This window comes from Podarcis erhardii (assembly GCF_964252035.2).
Source record: "Podarcis erhardii genome assembly, chromosome: 1".
Lineage (NCBI taxonomy): Eukaryota > Metazoa > Chordata > Lepidosauria > Squamata > Lacertidae > Podarcis > Podarcis erhardii.
This window is the reverse complement of record NC_138497.1, coordinates 93,997,153-94,012,829: the sequence shown is the minus strand read 5'-3', so window position 1 is coordinate 94,012,829 and position 15,677 is coordinate 93,997,153. Positions and strand designations below refer to the sequence as shown.

At 40.8% G+C, this 15,677-nt stretch overlaps 1 protein-coding gene across 4 annotated transcripts in view; it reads left to right on the top strand.

The window, feature by feature from the left end:
- MYLK (myosin light chain kinase) overlaps positions 1-15,677 on the top strand; it is a 175,513-nt gene that overhangs the window by 56,102 nt on the left and 103,734 nt on the right. For all 4 annotated transcript variants that reach the window (XM_081870369.1, XM_081870370.1, XM_081870371.1 and 1 more), the window contains 7 exons: positions 1,547-1,754; positions 3,685-3,733; positions 6,504-6,669; positions 7,643-7,808; positions 11,686-11,722; positions 13,827-14,398; positions 15,374-15,577. In XM_081870369.1, coding sequence (XP_081726495.1) covers positions 1,547-1,754; positions 3,685-3,733; positions 6,504-6,669; positions 7,643-7,808; positions 11,686-11,722; positions 13,827-14,398; positions 15,374-15,577 — 1,402 coding nt within the window. The remainder of the gene's footprint in view (positions 1-1,546; positions 1,755-3,684; positions 3,734-6,503; positions 6,670-7,642; positions 7,809-11,685; positions 11,723-13,826; positions 14,399-15,373; positions 15,578-15,677) is intronic.

The window sequence follows — 15,677 nt, the reverse complement described above, 5'->3', positions numbered from 1 at the left end:
CTGCAAAGGACACCACCTGGTGGATAATTTTTTTTATCCTGTTTATGTCGTAGCTCAAAATAACTGTGTAAATGCATTCAGTGCGATGGACTATATGTGAAAAGTTTATATCATTTCCTGGACTACATGTGATAAGCTTGTATCATTTCCCAGGCTAAATCCGCTGGTTGAAGAATTGCTTCATAAAATGCCATGATGACCCATTGGCACTGGTCAGTAGGTAACTTTGCATGGTCTTGATGGTGACAGTTCCACAACTTCACATTATTAAGGGGTATCTGCAGAAATTGAATAGCAACATGCAGGAGAAAAAGTGCATTAAAAATCAGATGTTCCATTAACTTCCGGCCTTACTGATTGCTTAACTAAATTTACAGTTTTCAGCTCTTGTTAAGAATGTTAGGCACTCCTCTTGATTTATTCTGTTGGAAAGAAATATATGGTCCAGTGAATATTTGAAATTCGGAATGTTGACATTCGGAATGTAAATGTTGGATTTATTATTTTGTATAAAATACTTATGTACTGTCTTGTATCCTATTTGGATTTTAAGGAAGTGTAACACTCAAAATTTATATCATAATATGGACTGAAATAAAACAGAAAATAAAGCTCATTCAAAGCAGAAATAGAAATAACAACAATTTTTAAATGTCTGAATGAATCAACATGTTTTTTGCTTCGTGCAAAACAAAATGTAAATCAGGCACTCTCTTTAAGGAGGGCATTCTGTAACTAGAGTGCAACTGCTGAAAATGTCTTCTCCTTTGTGACTGAGTGATGTAGCTTAGATAAAGGTGACACCTAGAGAAGACCCTCAGCAGAAGATCTTAATTCATGGACAGGTTGGTATGGAAATAGGTGCTTCTTCAGGTGTTTGCCCCTCAAAATTGGGAGAAATAGCTACTTTTGGATATTCATGAAATTCATTTTGGGGAAAGTTCACCTTTTATGTGTCATAAAATGTTAACCAAATTTTGCACACACAGTTTTACGCATGCACACTTAACACTCAAAAAACACAACCAGGTCTATTTTGCCATAGGTGGTGTTTGACCCTTTCTAAAGAGGCTGATGAACATTGCTTCTTCTAAATGCCTCTCCTAGTGAATGCATCTGATAATGAGGCCTGCAAATGTCATGCTACAATAAATCTGTTAGTCTAGACAGCCGTTTGACAGTAGAATATGCTCTAATAATTTTGGCTCATGATTCTGCTTCTCAGAATTTCTCATTTCTGGCTTTAAAATTTCAAAAGACAGAAAAAAGCTTTGTCTGGGTAGCTGCCTGCTGGAGCAGCATTGCTAGTTTTAACAGCTTGATGCACCCAATAGTTTCTTTTCTTTTTCTTCAGGTTTTTGCCATTTGGCTCAAAACAGTTTGTATGTGTTTAACAGATATGGCTTTAGAAAATACTTTCCACTGGCTTATGAAGTGTTCTGCATTTCTTCCAGATAAAGTCACCTTCTGTGTTTGTTTCTCTCTCCTCCCCCCTTTCTCACTCTCCGCACACCACCCCCAATCTTTTTGCACCCAATCTTTCTAGGTCAGAGGCATCCCAGAACCCCAAGTCACATGGTACAAGAATGGGCAACTTCTGACAGAGGGAGAGCGCTGTGTAGTGGACCGTAGCATTCGAGGGCTTTTCAGCTTAATTATAAAAGGGGTGCAGGAGGAAGATGGTGGGCCATACACCTGCGAGGCCCGGAATGCTGGTGGCGTTCGTCAGGTGACAGTAGAATTAACAGTGGAAGGTAAGGGTCTTTCCATTCTGTTGCACGTTATGTATGGCATGCTTTACCCTGGTAGCAAATGAAGGGAGAAGTAGATTGAAAGTAAGCAGGAAAAGCTTATAAAAATGATAAGGCTTTCAATAAGGCAGAAAATGAAATGCTGGCTATTCCTGTGTCTTCACCCCCAAGAAGAATGAGAGCATAGGCACCAATGCTAAAGTCATTTCCACATTGATAGTATCAGCTCTCTGCAATGGCTGCCACTAAGGACAGAGCTTGTGGAATGCTGGGGATCCACTTTAAGGCTATGTGAGGGCAGATGACCCCAGTTCCTGATGGTGTGGCCTTCTGTTGAGTAGCAGGACTGGATGATTGGCCTGATTTCTCTTCCTCCTCCAGTCTGGCCTGTTTCAGCATTATCTGTTTTGCTTTTCTTTGCAAATATTTATAATACTAATACTGAGGTTTCTGTACGTGTTTTGTGTGTGGCTTATTTGTGTAATAATAAACCATCCAGATGCAGCACCTTAGAGTGTTCAAAGTGGTTCATGCTGATTATCTCAGTAATTCTTAACAGTAACCCTATCAGGTAGGTCAGTGCTACTATCATGATATTATCATGATATTTTCAGGTCTCCTTGAGGGAGCAATGAGGGGAAGTGTGGGCATGTGCTGGCTATCATTGGTTCCTCCACTGCATGCCTGTGATAAGCTTGCAAGCCTTTGCACATTGGAGGGCGAATGCTTTATTCATGGAGGCTCTCCATGTAATTTAGAACCCCTGAGATACTATAGAGAATGCAGAACTAACTGGTACATCTCTGCTCTGCCCCACATCAGGTGAGGAGGAGGCCTGGGTAAGGTTGTAGTGGCTTGCCTATGGCTTCTGGTGAGATCATTGAATCATTCATTTGAATCATTGAATCATTGAACTGTAGTTGGAAGGGACCACAAGGGTCATCTAGTCCAACCCCCTACAATGCAGGAAATTTTTTGCCCAATGTGGGGCTCAAACCCATGACCCTGAGATTAAAAGTCTCATTCTCTACCAATTCTCTACCTAGTGCAGGTGAGATTTGAGCTGGAGGCATTCACAGCTCATTCTTCACCACTGTGCTTTTTTATTTATTTTGTGCTTGAATAAGAAGATATTATTATTATTTATGGAAGCTTCTTTTGCTCAGGCTTCCTAGGTCAGTTCATACTACAGTACTGTTCTGCCAAAAAAAGGAGGGGGGCGTATTCACCATTTAGTTATGTTGGCTTGGGATAATCCTGCCCATGTCCAGTAGATGGTGCTAAACATACAGTTAATAATACATTCCTCATATCTTGACTCTTGTATAAAACAGTTTTCTTGTCTTTATGGAGAGAAATAAAAGGTAACAAATTTAGATAGGTGAGGTTAAGTCAAACTGGACTACTTTTGGAAGTAAATATAAATGCACTATTGAAAAGTAATTAGTAATTTTAAAAATGGCAAAGAACATTTCACAGCTTGGTAAAGTTATCCCTTCGTATATGTGGAGAAATTATAGTGAAGAGTAAGACAGCTTTTTGTTTTGTATATGGGACTCAGTTTTGGACTCCTGTTTCGATGGTTGAAAAGCACACCACACCAAATGGCTCGTCCGTTACTACTGGGATCCAAGGCGTTGTGGCTTCTCCACCTCTAGAGTATAAACATATAATATATATAAACAGCAAATATATAAACAGCAAAACACACATACATGCAAGACATGGAACTTAAATGCTTCCCCCATTTGCCGCAGAGGGAAAACATATATTTATTTTTTGCCACCTTGTATCATATATTTTACTAGAAATTGATGGAAGGATGGCTTTTTAATTTTTAATTTTCTGTAGCCAGCGTCCCTAAATCTGAAAGAAATTGCAGCCCTGATTAGTATTTTTATTGTATTTCTTTCCTTCTGTTTTCTGCTTCCAGGATCTGTTTTGAAGAAGTACAGTCTGCCTTCTGGTGCCAAAAGTTCTGGGTAAGAATTCCAGTGGTTTTCACATTTCTAGAGCGGAAGAATACTGATAGCTTTTGGAATATGCACACATTTTGAAATACTTCCCCCTCCATGCTTTCTTGAGCAACATTGACCCTTGCTATTAGCAATATCAATTTTGCTCAAAACATTCCTTGCAACTAGGACAGACTTACAGAAAATTGCAGTACATTTACCAGCCCCTTGAGGCTTCTCAGCAAACTGATTGTCCCTTTCGTTCTCTCTTTCCACCTGTCTACCTTTAAGGCCAACTAGATACCAGCTGAAATGTATGAATGCATGTCATGTACCTTTTAAAATTGTAAATAGTAGTGTGTGGTTGCGGGGGTGGTGGTGGCAGGCAATAGCATCATGTCTCTCCGCAAACTGCTGTGGGCATGAGAGGAATTTGTGTGTGTGTGTGCCAGCGAACACTTTCCTCCAGTGGCTAATAGCAGTTTCAGGGGTGATTTTTCCCACTTTTCCCATATGCTGTGCTCCTGAGCCCACTATTCTTTTCTTTTTTCAAGTTAAAAGTGAAGGCAAGGCAAGTGAGGCTCATAGCAATTGTTTTTCAACTCATGCGATTTCTGAGACCATCTGTATTTCTAGTTGCCTACAAAAATCTTCACCATGACCTTATTTTATTCAGAATTAACAAGTTGCCCCCAAATTGTCGTCTTTACATTGATGTGACTGCTCCTTGGGCTGAGGCCATATGTGGTTTTTCTTAGTGTTCTGATACGTTGTGGAAGCAGAAAGAGATGGGCACAACTTGTTGGCTTATGGGTAAGCTGTTGTGTGAAATGCACATGGCCCAAGAACGTTTGTTTCGTTTGCTTGCCTGAAAACCACAGCTTCAACTTCATCACCCTTGATTATCTCCTGCTAATGTGTGGTTGTGTATTTGCTGTTGAAATAGGCCTTGTCCATAGTAATGTGCATGGGTTTGGGTCATGCTATAGTATTGGCTCATATTTCAAGGCTGTTTATGAATGAGAGCAGCCAGCTCAGTTGACATGGTATTGATGATTTCATCACTGAAGTAGCTTGTTCCTTGAGTATGAGCAGAGATGGGCCAACACTATAAAGATGTTTTAATGCTGGTCATTTAACTCTTAAATGTAGCAGCAGGCGGCTGGAAGGCCACTTCCAGCTTTTGATTTAGAGTTGCTTTTGTAAACATGTTTATGGCTGAATTTTCAGAATTGCAGGTTCTATGAATTTTCATTCTTAAATTTTGGGGGGCTGGGGCGGAATTTAAAAGATTATGGTGTAAAACAAACCTCAGTCATCAACTAGGTGTCCTCAAATCACACGATTCTTCACCTTGTAATTTTTTTTAAAAAAAGAGGGTATCTCTTGGCTTTTAAGATTTGGAGGGATTACTAGTAGATCACTTGGCTGCACCAGTTGACTGGGTCACTCTGTAGGCAAAAGGGGGACATATCCCACATTTCTGATGTGCCAGGATTTCAAATTGATTCCAAAATCCAGCCAAGCCAAAGAGTGAAAGAGGCATGGCACCTGCCATTGCTACAGAATAAATTCCATGTATGCCTGCACCATAACTTGCCATTGAACTCCTTTGTAGGTGCTTGTGTTAAATTTTTACAGAAAGTATGCATGCAAGCTTTGCTGCCGCATAGAACTTCCATTGTGGTTCTTGATGCTGAAGGACTGGCCCATCTCTGTTCTAAATGCACTTGTTTATATGCTCTGCAAAACAATGATTGGATTTTCTGCAAAACCATGTCTGACTTGGGCCCCTTTGTAAAGCGTATGACTACCTGCTTATGGATGAATTAGCCAGAGGCATCCAAATTGTTACATAAGTCCAGTTAAGTTAGGGTACTATTTATTAGAGAGTTAGGGGGTCTGTATTAGTTCCTTTAGTTCCTATTTTATTCTAAACAAAATTGGGTAGTTTCTTAGATAACTGAAGGAGAATGTTGAGAAGATCACCCAGTTCTGCTGGAGGATTGTTACAGAAGATAAACAGTTTTATCAGATTTTGGATAGTGGTGATTCTGCTATGTAGTGGAATATTCATGGACATCTGTCCAGTAAGAGAACTTCTATTGTATGTGGCAATTAGACTGTTCATTGTTACTTATGAACAACCAGAGCTGTCAAAGAGCATGCTTGTATGTGTTGTGTGCATATTAAAGGAAGGCATCTGGCAAAATGGTGTTCCATTTTGGGAGGAACCTATGGCAATGATCATTATGTAAGCAGCTACCCTGCATTCCAAAATGCAAAATGCAATTTCTGATTGTGTCTGGTCTGAAGGGAATTAATATACAAAATGTGGTACATGTTCCTTTCAAGTACTCAGAAGGGGTGGCTGGCAAAGGTCAAGCCTCTGCTTCCTAGTATTTTCATATGACATATGCCCTCTTCAAACTTGATGAGAGGTACATACATTATGTAACTGTACCTTAGATTTTTATTTTTTTAAGTGCAAATAGGTTCTCAAAAAGGACACCATATTGTCTACCGCAGGGGTGGGGAACAAGTACCCCTGCAGCTATTGCTGAATTCAACTCCCACCATCCTCAGCCATCATGGCCAATGCTTAGAAATGATGGAAATTGTAGTTTAACAACATTGGGGGCCACAGGTTCCCTACCCCAGTCTACTGCTTTCATTGTTTTAATCACCTGAACACTGTTCATAAAACACATTTAAGTAGCACAATTTAAGAAGTAACAATCTCTTTAAATATAGCTATATTAATTACTGAGCTCTGATAATATTATTTCCTTTCCAGTGGTAGAGTTACTGTTCCACCGGTAGAGCAACGACCAAGCATCTGGGGCGAATGCCCACCCAAGTTTGCTACAAAACCCAATCGGGTCATAGTGCGAGAGGGACAGACTGGTAAATTCTCCTGTAAGATAACAGGACGACCTCAGCCTCAAGTCACTTGGTTTAAGGTACAATTACTTGAGAGTATTTCCAAATTCACCTCTCCTAAAGGGAATGAAACCCAAAGCCTTGTTTATTTGAACTTGTGTACTTTGAAGTATCTTTAGCCACAGTTTTGCTTGGCCAGATTTTTTTAAGTTTTCAACCTGAACATGAAAAGTTAGTTTCCTCAATCTTATTCCCCTGTGAGAATAAATTATGGGGATTCATGTCAGAGCACTCCCATGATAAATTATTCAAGTAAGCACACTGAAAGACATGGAAAACTTGCAGTGGAAGTATGTTCTGTAACCTTGTACACAAAATTAAGTTGAGATATCTTGGGGGAAGTATTGCAATAACATTTTAATTAATCATAAATTTATAAACCTTTACATACTGAGAACTCAGAAATGGCAACTATGCTGCAAAATACATGATGGAATTCAACATTGCAATCTTTCAGTCAGTGCAAGCATTTTTGCTTGCCACACGGAACAATTTCACATCTCCCCTTGTGTGTTGTTCTGTGAGTTCTTCTCACCTTCCAGAGAAGATTTTTTTTTGGGGGGAGCCCCATTGTGCTAGTGGGAGTCCTTGTACTGGCTTCTGCTAGCATACCTGGTTAGTTGAATCCAGACCATTGTAATTGAGACTGAATTTAGTTTGCAAACTATTTTGCAAGGGCTAGGTTTTCAGGCTGTGGCAAATGTGTCTTTTGACTGAAGAATTCACAAAGTTCTTGCTTTGGGTTATGGCAACTGAGCCTTAAAATGTCCATATTCTGAGTGGTGTAAATCAGATTATCCGGAATGCCTGAGGTCTGGCCACTTGGGAGTATTCTAGTAGTATATAAACATGCCACAGAGAGCACTGGGCTGAATTGTAAAAGCAGAAAAATAGCAAAGGATGAGGTGTTAATCTGCCAGGCATTGATTCCCACCCCCTCTACCATTAATGAATGTATCTGTACACCTTTGGTATTTTTCATGATGCATGCAGGGTGAAATTCAGGTGCAGAAAAGTGATCGTTTCAACATGTTTGAGAAAGCAGGCATCCAGTTTTTGGAGATCCAGAATGCTCAGCTGGTCGATGCTGGAATTTACACTTGCACTGTGATGAATAGTGCTGGGAAGGCTTCTGTGTCTGCAGAGCTCATGGTTCAAGGTATGGTTAAAATAGACTAAAAGGGAAAGAATGCAGGCATGCCAGCTAAAAGTTTTCCGAGAGTTGAGCCAATTCCTCCCCATCAGTCCTCTTCTCCCTCCTCCTCCTCCTGCTTTCTTGAATGACATTTAAAACGAGGTCCACACTTGCAGTTCAGCATTTAGATTTTTTAGAAAAGCCTTGTATTTTAATCTAGCGGAAATGAGCCGCTGAAAGATCCAGCATGTTTACTCTTCATTTATTCATCTTGGAAATCCTGAATGCACTTAATTACAGCAAGTGAAAATTATATTTATTTTAATTGAAATTTTGGCCCCATGTGTGTGTTTGTTTCTTTCCCCCACCTCTAAATAAACTGGAAAGCTAAACAAGCATGTTATTTTCTAGAAGCTTTACTAGCTTCTCAGACCTGAGAATTGATAGCTTTGGTGAAGGTATAGAGGGAGGAGGGTGAGGTTTCTATTCTGCCAGTTCTCAAAGGACTTCCCAGGCAGCATGCATGCTTCTCACCATTTTTATCCTCACAATGATTAGCTTCAATAACGAGTGGGGATATGAACCCAAGTCCTTTCTAACACTCTTAACCATTATGCTACCATTAACCTCACGTGTTTAACAGGTGGCTGTGGAAAAAAGTACAACAGGAGAATGGTGTTCTGCATGTTGTAATTCTGCCTGGTGTTCTGCCTTCTGGCTGTATGAGAATTTGGGTCCAGGTATTACCAGCCCATTTCCAATACTTCCATTCACTACAGAACTCTGAAACTGGTGTCTGTGTGTTCAGCTACCCTGGCTATCTTTCTCTTCTATTTCTAAATACTGGTTGGCTTCCCACTTTCAGAGGGTTGTTGTTGGAGTCATTCAGACCCCCTAGACTTTGATTACAAAGAGAGCATTATATATTTAGCATACTTGTCTTTATCAACTCATTTTACAACTTCAAGCCCTCATTTGTAGTCCTTTTCATTACCCCACAGAATCAGATAATAACATAAACTGTTACACAATTGGAATTATTGTTATTTTAAGCAAAACCATGTAGACCTCTTGTATAGATAAGCTCTTTCCAAGCTCCTCGCTCCCAACCTTATTTTTCCACTGGGAAGGGGAGTAAACGGCCTCTTAAGTTGATTGGATCATAAAGTGCTGCTTCATCTGTAGCGACAGCTGAGTGCTTTCAAAGCTTCTCTAGATTATCTGATCATCTTTCAGCTATAGTGAAATTCTCTTGTTCTTTCTTCCTCTCTCTCTCTCCAAAAAAATAATTCCACAGTAATATTTTTTTTCTAGACTGGAATGCACCCAAAGATGCTGTAGATATTTTTGAATCTGGGACATTTGAAGAAATTCCCCCCTCCCCCCATTATGTAGTGTTGTTGTTGTTGTTGTCTAGTACATTAATTTGCTGTTTACTACATAAAATGTGTCAAAGTGAATTACAGTTGCAATAAACATGCAGATACAAAGATTTTAAACAACATAAAAGAATTAAGCAACATTATTTACTAAAAGTACTCCTGCCCTACCCTACCCTACTAACGGTTGAACACTAAAACAGGCTAGGGTACCATAATGCCATATGATCCCAATTAAGAATCAATGCCTGGATAAACTGGAATGCCTTTACCTGGCACCCAAATGTTGATAATGATGGCACCAGGCACACTTCCCTGGGGAGAGCATTCCATAGCTGGGGAGCCACCACTGAAAAGGCCTCTTCTTGTGTTGCCTTCCTTTGCTCTGTTTTTGAGTTCTTGTTTATTCCCTTGACGAATAATGAATTAAATCATGGAGGATCAGAAAACCTATTAAACTCACCACCACTTGTGGCTGTATTCTGGGAATGTCAGATTCTGTTCCATTATCCCTTAGCTTAGCTGCTTTAGAATTACGGTATACAGCTGCCTAAGGTACACACACTTCCTGTGGATATTTTATATATTTATTGCATTGATAAACCTACCTTTTCTCCAAGGAGCTCAAGGTGGTGTACATGGTTCTCCCCCCTCCTCATTTAATCTGCACAGCAGCCCTGTGAGGTCACAGTTAGGCTGAGAGGCAGTGACTGGCCCAGGTTACCCAGTGAGTTTCATTACTGAGTAGGGATTTGAACCCTGGTCTCTGAGGTCTAACCACTACACCACACTGTCCCTATTCATATTGTGACCATAAAAGGCCTTGAATCGTGATCATGTTAGAGGCAGTGAGTTTGTGCTTTTCAAATCTAATCAAAACCAAGAAGGCAATCCATGGCCGCAGGGGATAAAACTTGAGGATGGAAGTCAGCACTCAAGAAAAGGGCAGTATACAGCTCCAAAGCACAGTACTGGCATAAACCTACACCAGTGCATATGAAATGACATTCCTCCTCTCAATAGTTAATGTTGCACATAGCTTCATTTCTGCAAAGGTCCACTGCAATGGGGGTGGGATGTTTCTCAGCAATTTTTCTAAGTTTCAGTTGGTGATCTCTTGCTGAGTCGAGGATAATTGCGTTTGTGATATTGTATGCAGTTTGGATATGGCTGTCATTCAAAACCTCATTTTAAATATGCCCAGAAACCATTTTCCGCAACTATTTAAAAACTGAAGAATGAAAAAAGACTTAGTTTGGGATGGTGATAAATCCCACCAGTATTTAAATTGAACACTTGGCTTCTAGATGAGGAAGAGATGTTTTCTTTTTTTATACATCACTGTGCACTCATTCTGGAAATAGAACAGGAGAGGCACTGAAGATATCTCCAGTCTGGTTGTTATGAGCCCTGAGGAAATGTCTTGGAGAAGCTGGTCAAACCAGGACGAGGGGTGGGATGAGCTCAAGCAGTTAGAGGCTGATGATCCCAGGAGGGTTGGGGTGGGGGAGACCCAGTGAGCCTGGATGGCCTGTGTCAGGACCTGCAAGGTATCAGAGTAGTCAAGGGAGGTCATGGCAGGTGGTGAATCTGAGGACTGACCTGTCACCAGGCTGGCCCACAACAGCTCAACCTGAAGCCCCTGCTCTGCCTCCTGCATTGCTGAGCTTTCCTCTCTACTTCCAAGCCTTCAGAGTTGACATCAGGTGACAAGTCTGAATCCTAGCCAGGACTGTCTCTACCTCCACAAGAGGTGCCCAGTCCACAAGAAGGACATTTCATTTGCTTGCCAAGCTCAAATATGCTTTCTCACCCTTTATAATGGGAACCCAGAAGGGTGTGTCAACTGTTGGATCAATGTTATAGTTTGCTTAGCTATGACTTATACCTGCGGTGCCTTTAATGCTTCTCTTGCCTTTGTATGGTACTGATTTGAGCACCCAAGTTGTTTATTATTATTATTATTATTATTATTATTATTATTATTTTATGATTTTCAGTTATATACATTTCAATTGTTTCACAGTCATTTTAACATTTCAAAACTCCACTTCCTTCCACCTCTTTCTGCAGTTCCTTAAATTTATTTTTTATCATTTCCTGCATATTCTAAATTAATTTATTATTTTATTCATCTACTTTAATTATATACTCTTATGAAACTGCAGGTTATTACAATAATCCTGCCAATGTCCTTAGCCCTGAAATAAATCATTTGTATATGGCCTTTCTGAAAGTCCCAGTCTAACAAGGGTTTAATCTCCAGGGGCTTTTTTCTTCCCAGTCCCAGAAATAATTTGGTTGTGGTCACCTTATCATTTAAGCTAGGCAGGCAAATATTTGTGTGGCTGGAAGTGAATTGTGTTTTGCTGACTCAGGGACAAGTGAATATAATTTAGGGCCACCATGAATTCTCAGTAATATCAGATCTTGTGTCTTGAAAACAAACTGTAACATATATCCTCTCCTTAACATTCCAATATCATATTTTTATAATATCTTTTAATGCTTCATCATTTCAGGTTCTATTAAGAAAGACGTGCACACTCATCCTCCTTGGTATGTTGTTCAACTCCCTCTACCCACATTTTGATTTCCATCCTTTTAAGAAAATAAACAGTAACCTATCTGTATGTCACAAGTCTTTTGCATTGTTGAGTCCATATAGCCTAATAATGGTTTACAAATTCCATAGGATCCCTCTTCTAATCTGGATATTTCACATGAGAGGAAGAAAATTTGGAGATAAATGCTTAATGGGGCTTCTTCGGTTTGTGTAGGTTCCTCATGCAATGTAGAATCCTGATTTGCCAAGGTTCTAAGCCTCAATGTGGGGACCCAACATAAGTACAGGAGGCTCCCTTCTTCAGACAATCACCCTTCATGGCGGGTGATGGAAGGAGGGGTGGAACTAGCATGCTCCTCCCCACAGTCTTCACCTCTCAGGTGGACTATCCTATACTAGAAGAATGCCTGAATAAGGCTTGGGTTTTCTATGGTGGGCTTCCTGACTCCTTGTGGATGCAGGTCATATAAGAAGTTTAGTGGAACCACAAGGGGTAGGGCTCTTTGGGTGGAATTTGCTCTGCCTGGCCTCCCTGCATCTGCCTGAATGTGTTTTGATATGAAATGCAAAGATACTGTGTTGGGTGCTCAGGGTTCAATCCCATGGATGCTACTCCCAAGGTAAGGAGAGCAGAGAGAAAAGCAGGGAAGCTCCCTTTGTTCCTGACCGCAGTGAGAGGGCTGGACTGTTTGTTGGAAGACTGACCAGCCACAGCTGCAGTATGATGTTGGAGGCCAAGGATCTGTTAGTAGCCATGAAGGCTTGGATTTTCAGTCTTCCAACAAGCAGCACCACAGTGAGTTGATGCCTCTTGGGGCCTGCAAGAGGCTGATAGCTCACTGTGAGTATATGGCACATACTTTAAAAGTCAGGGTAGCGGGGCTGATTAGGACTGTGGCTGTGCCTTTAGTGGCAGCAGATAATAGGATAGAGGAGATTTGGGGTGATGTTCCTCCCTTTCTGTTCTATATATGAGGCCCTGAGACTTTAACAGTGGGGGTGTGAGTTATTACTAGCTGAGTGGTCAAAATGTACGGTTTAATAGTAGGCTTTTATTTGCTTCCCATTACCTCAAACCCTCACACCATGGGCTCATGAAAGAACTGAATATTTCATAGTAGGCTCTTAATAAATAAATAAAAAGAATCAAAAACCCACAGCTTAAAATATTTTAAAACTCCATGAATCATCCATTTGGCCACGTGCTGTGAAGCTTATAATTATTATAGTTACTATTGATTACTGATAAAGTGCCTAAAATTACAAGGTGCTGTGAAAAAATTACACCAGAAGGTGTACATTTTAAAGCTTTTTAGTTACAGAAGAACAGCAGATAAACGGTGCAGCAAATCAAGTGCCTATTCAAGGTTTTATTTCATTAATGGATTTCTATGCCACCTTCAGCAAAAAACCCCGAAGCTAAAACCAGTGACCCAAGGCACAAGCGGCTTATAAAGTTGCCTTACACTGAGTCAGTCCTTTGGTCCAGCCTAGTTCAGAGCTGTCTACTCTGACTGGCAGCTGCTCTCCAAAGTCTAGGGCAGGGGTAGACAGCATGGTGACCTTCAGACTACAAAATGCATCATACCTGACCATTGGCCATGCTGCCTGGGATTGATTATTGGAGTCCAATAAATCTGGAGAGTATCACACTGCCTATTCTGGTTTAAGACATAGGTCTCCATTTTGAAATCATTAAAGTGTAGGTCCTGAGGATTGAACCTTGGAACCTTCTGCACTTTAAGCTATGGCTTCTCCTTATTCCTTGCAATGGATTAGTTGGTCTTATAATAGATGTCCTATATCATTTATGTGGTAGGTGCAGGATTGAGTGCTTTAATATTGTCCCCGCACATACAAGTAGCATGTCAAGAAGGTTTGCACACTTTATATAGACTACAGCTCCTTCTTTTCTTTCTTTCTTTCTTTCTTTCTTTCTTTCTTTCTTTCTTTCTTTCTTTCTTTCTTTCTTGCACATAATACATATAGCCTGCTTTAAAAGAGATTAGTAAGCCATTTTAAAGAGATTTGAAGAAATGCATGCAAACGTGATGCGAATTGTTCTGTGTACTTAATAAACTTCCCTCCTCTCTTTAGCATGCCAACAAAATGCAAACCCACCATCACAACCAAAGCTATTGAAACGTCAGAGTTCAGAAAGGCCACTAGCAATGGAATTGCTAAAGAACTCAAATCCACTACCACAGAACTTTTGCTTGAACCCAAAGAAAGGCCAGCCGTAAAGAAAGAGATCCCTCTCACTTCATCCAAAGAAGCCAAACAGAATCAACTGGAAGAGGTGAAGGAACCCCATATAGAGCCACGTAAAGAGGAAGGGAAAGGTTGCAGAGTCCTGCAAAAAACATCAAGCACCATAACTCTACAGTCTGTTAAAGTACAAACTGGACCAAAGGCACAAGTGAAGGCAGCTTCCTATGGGCAGGAAGACGATGGGAAAAAGCCAAAGCAACCACTCACAACAGGCTGGCAGGCTGCCCCGTCTATCAGGCCAAGCGGTTTGAGGACTAAGGAATTAGATGACCGTGTTGGATTAAAGAAAAGCATAACTGATGTAAAGAGGGAGACTCAAGGGATCGCTCCCCAGTTTGAGTGTCGCCCACAAAGCCAAGAAGCACTCGAAGGAGAAGTGGTTACATTCAGATGCAAAGGTAAATAGGAGAAAGGCTTTGCCCACAGTTGCAACAGCAGCGTTAGGTGGTAAAATACTGAGGCTAGTAGAAGGATCTGTACAGCTTTGCAATGCAGGAGGGGCATCAGATTTGTGAATGCTTCTCCGTGATGATAAAAATGAAAATGCATAAAACACCTCCTACCAAGAAGAAAGCTAGCAATATAGGGAACAAGCTGGACTAGTTCCCCTGACCCTGCTCGATTGGGGGGGGGGGTGGTATTCAGAACTCCTATCTCTAACCTGCTGGCAGAGGAGGGAGAAGAGAGTGCATGCATGTGGTTTCTCTCTCTGTGAGTGGTTTCACTGCATGTGTGCATGTGGTTGTGGTATGTGTGTGGTGCTAATTCAGGCATAGGCAAACTCGGCCCTCTAGGTGTTTTGGGACTACAACTCCCATCATCCCTAGCTAACAGGATCAGTGGTCAGGGATGATGGGAGTTGTAGTCCCAAAACATCTAAAGGGCCGAGTTTGCCTATGCCTGTGCTAATTACATCATCTTTAAATTAGAAATGTACCCACAGGCCCCCAAAATGTTGGGGACCCGTGAACTGGATGTCCCATTGGATAGTTTCCACCATAATTTTCTATTGTTGCCTTAAGAATTTTCAAAACTAGCTTTTGTCCAAACAAAGTGTTGTGTCATGTGTCTTCCTGCTAAGAACAGAACAACCCATTTCATTCTGCCCACTATATTCCAGCCTGATGAACTTTTTAGTTTGCTTAATGATGGGTGAACTCTGTGCTTTTTCAGTAACTAGAAGGTGGCTGGCTTCTATTTAAAGCACGAGTAGCTGTACTTTCTGGCTTTTACCCTTCTGGACCAGTGGTGGGTATGATCAAAAGTGAGTGAGGCTACCCCACACTTTCATACCCATAGACACTCTTTCATGCACTCAACATATGTATGTAACATTAATATATTTTAGTAATAATGCACCTGTGATGAACTAGTTTCAGGGAAGCCCAAGGCAAATGTTGTATGGTTCAAAGAAGGATGCCAAATGGAAGCAGGAGATGAAGTCCAAATATACGAAGAGGATGGAATCCATTGTTTGTGTCTGAAAAAAACTCAGTTGGAAAACAGTGGGTCTTACTGCTGTACAGCCTCCAATGCTCAAGGCCAGGCTTCAACCAGGTGGATATTAACAATAAAAAGTAAGTACATTTTTGGTGCATGATTGGCACAGATGATTGTTTCAGGACTTTGTGTCAGGGTGAGTGGGGAAAGGTTAAAGCAGTTTTGTTTAAATATAAT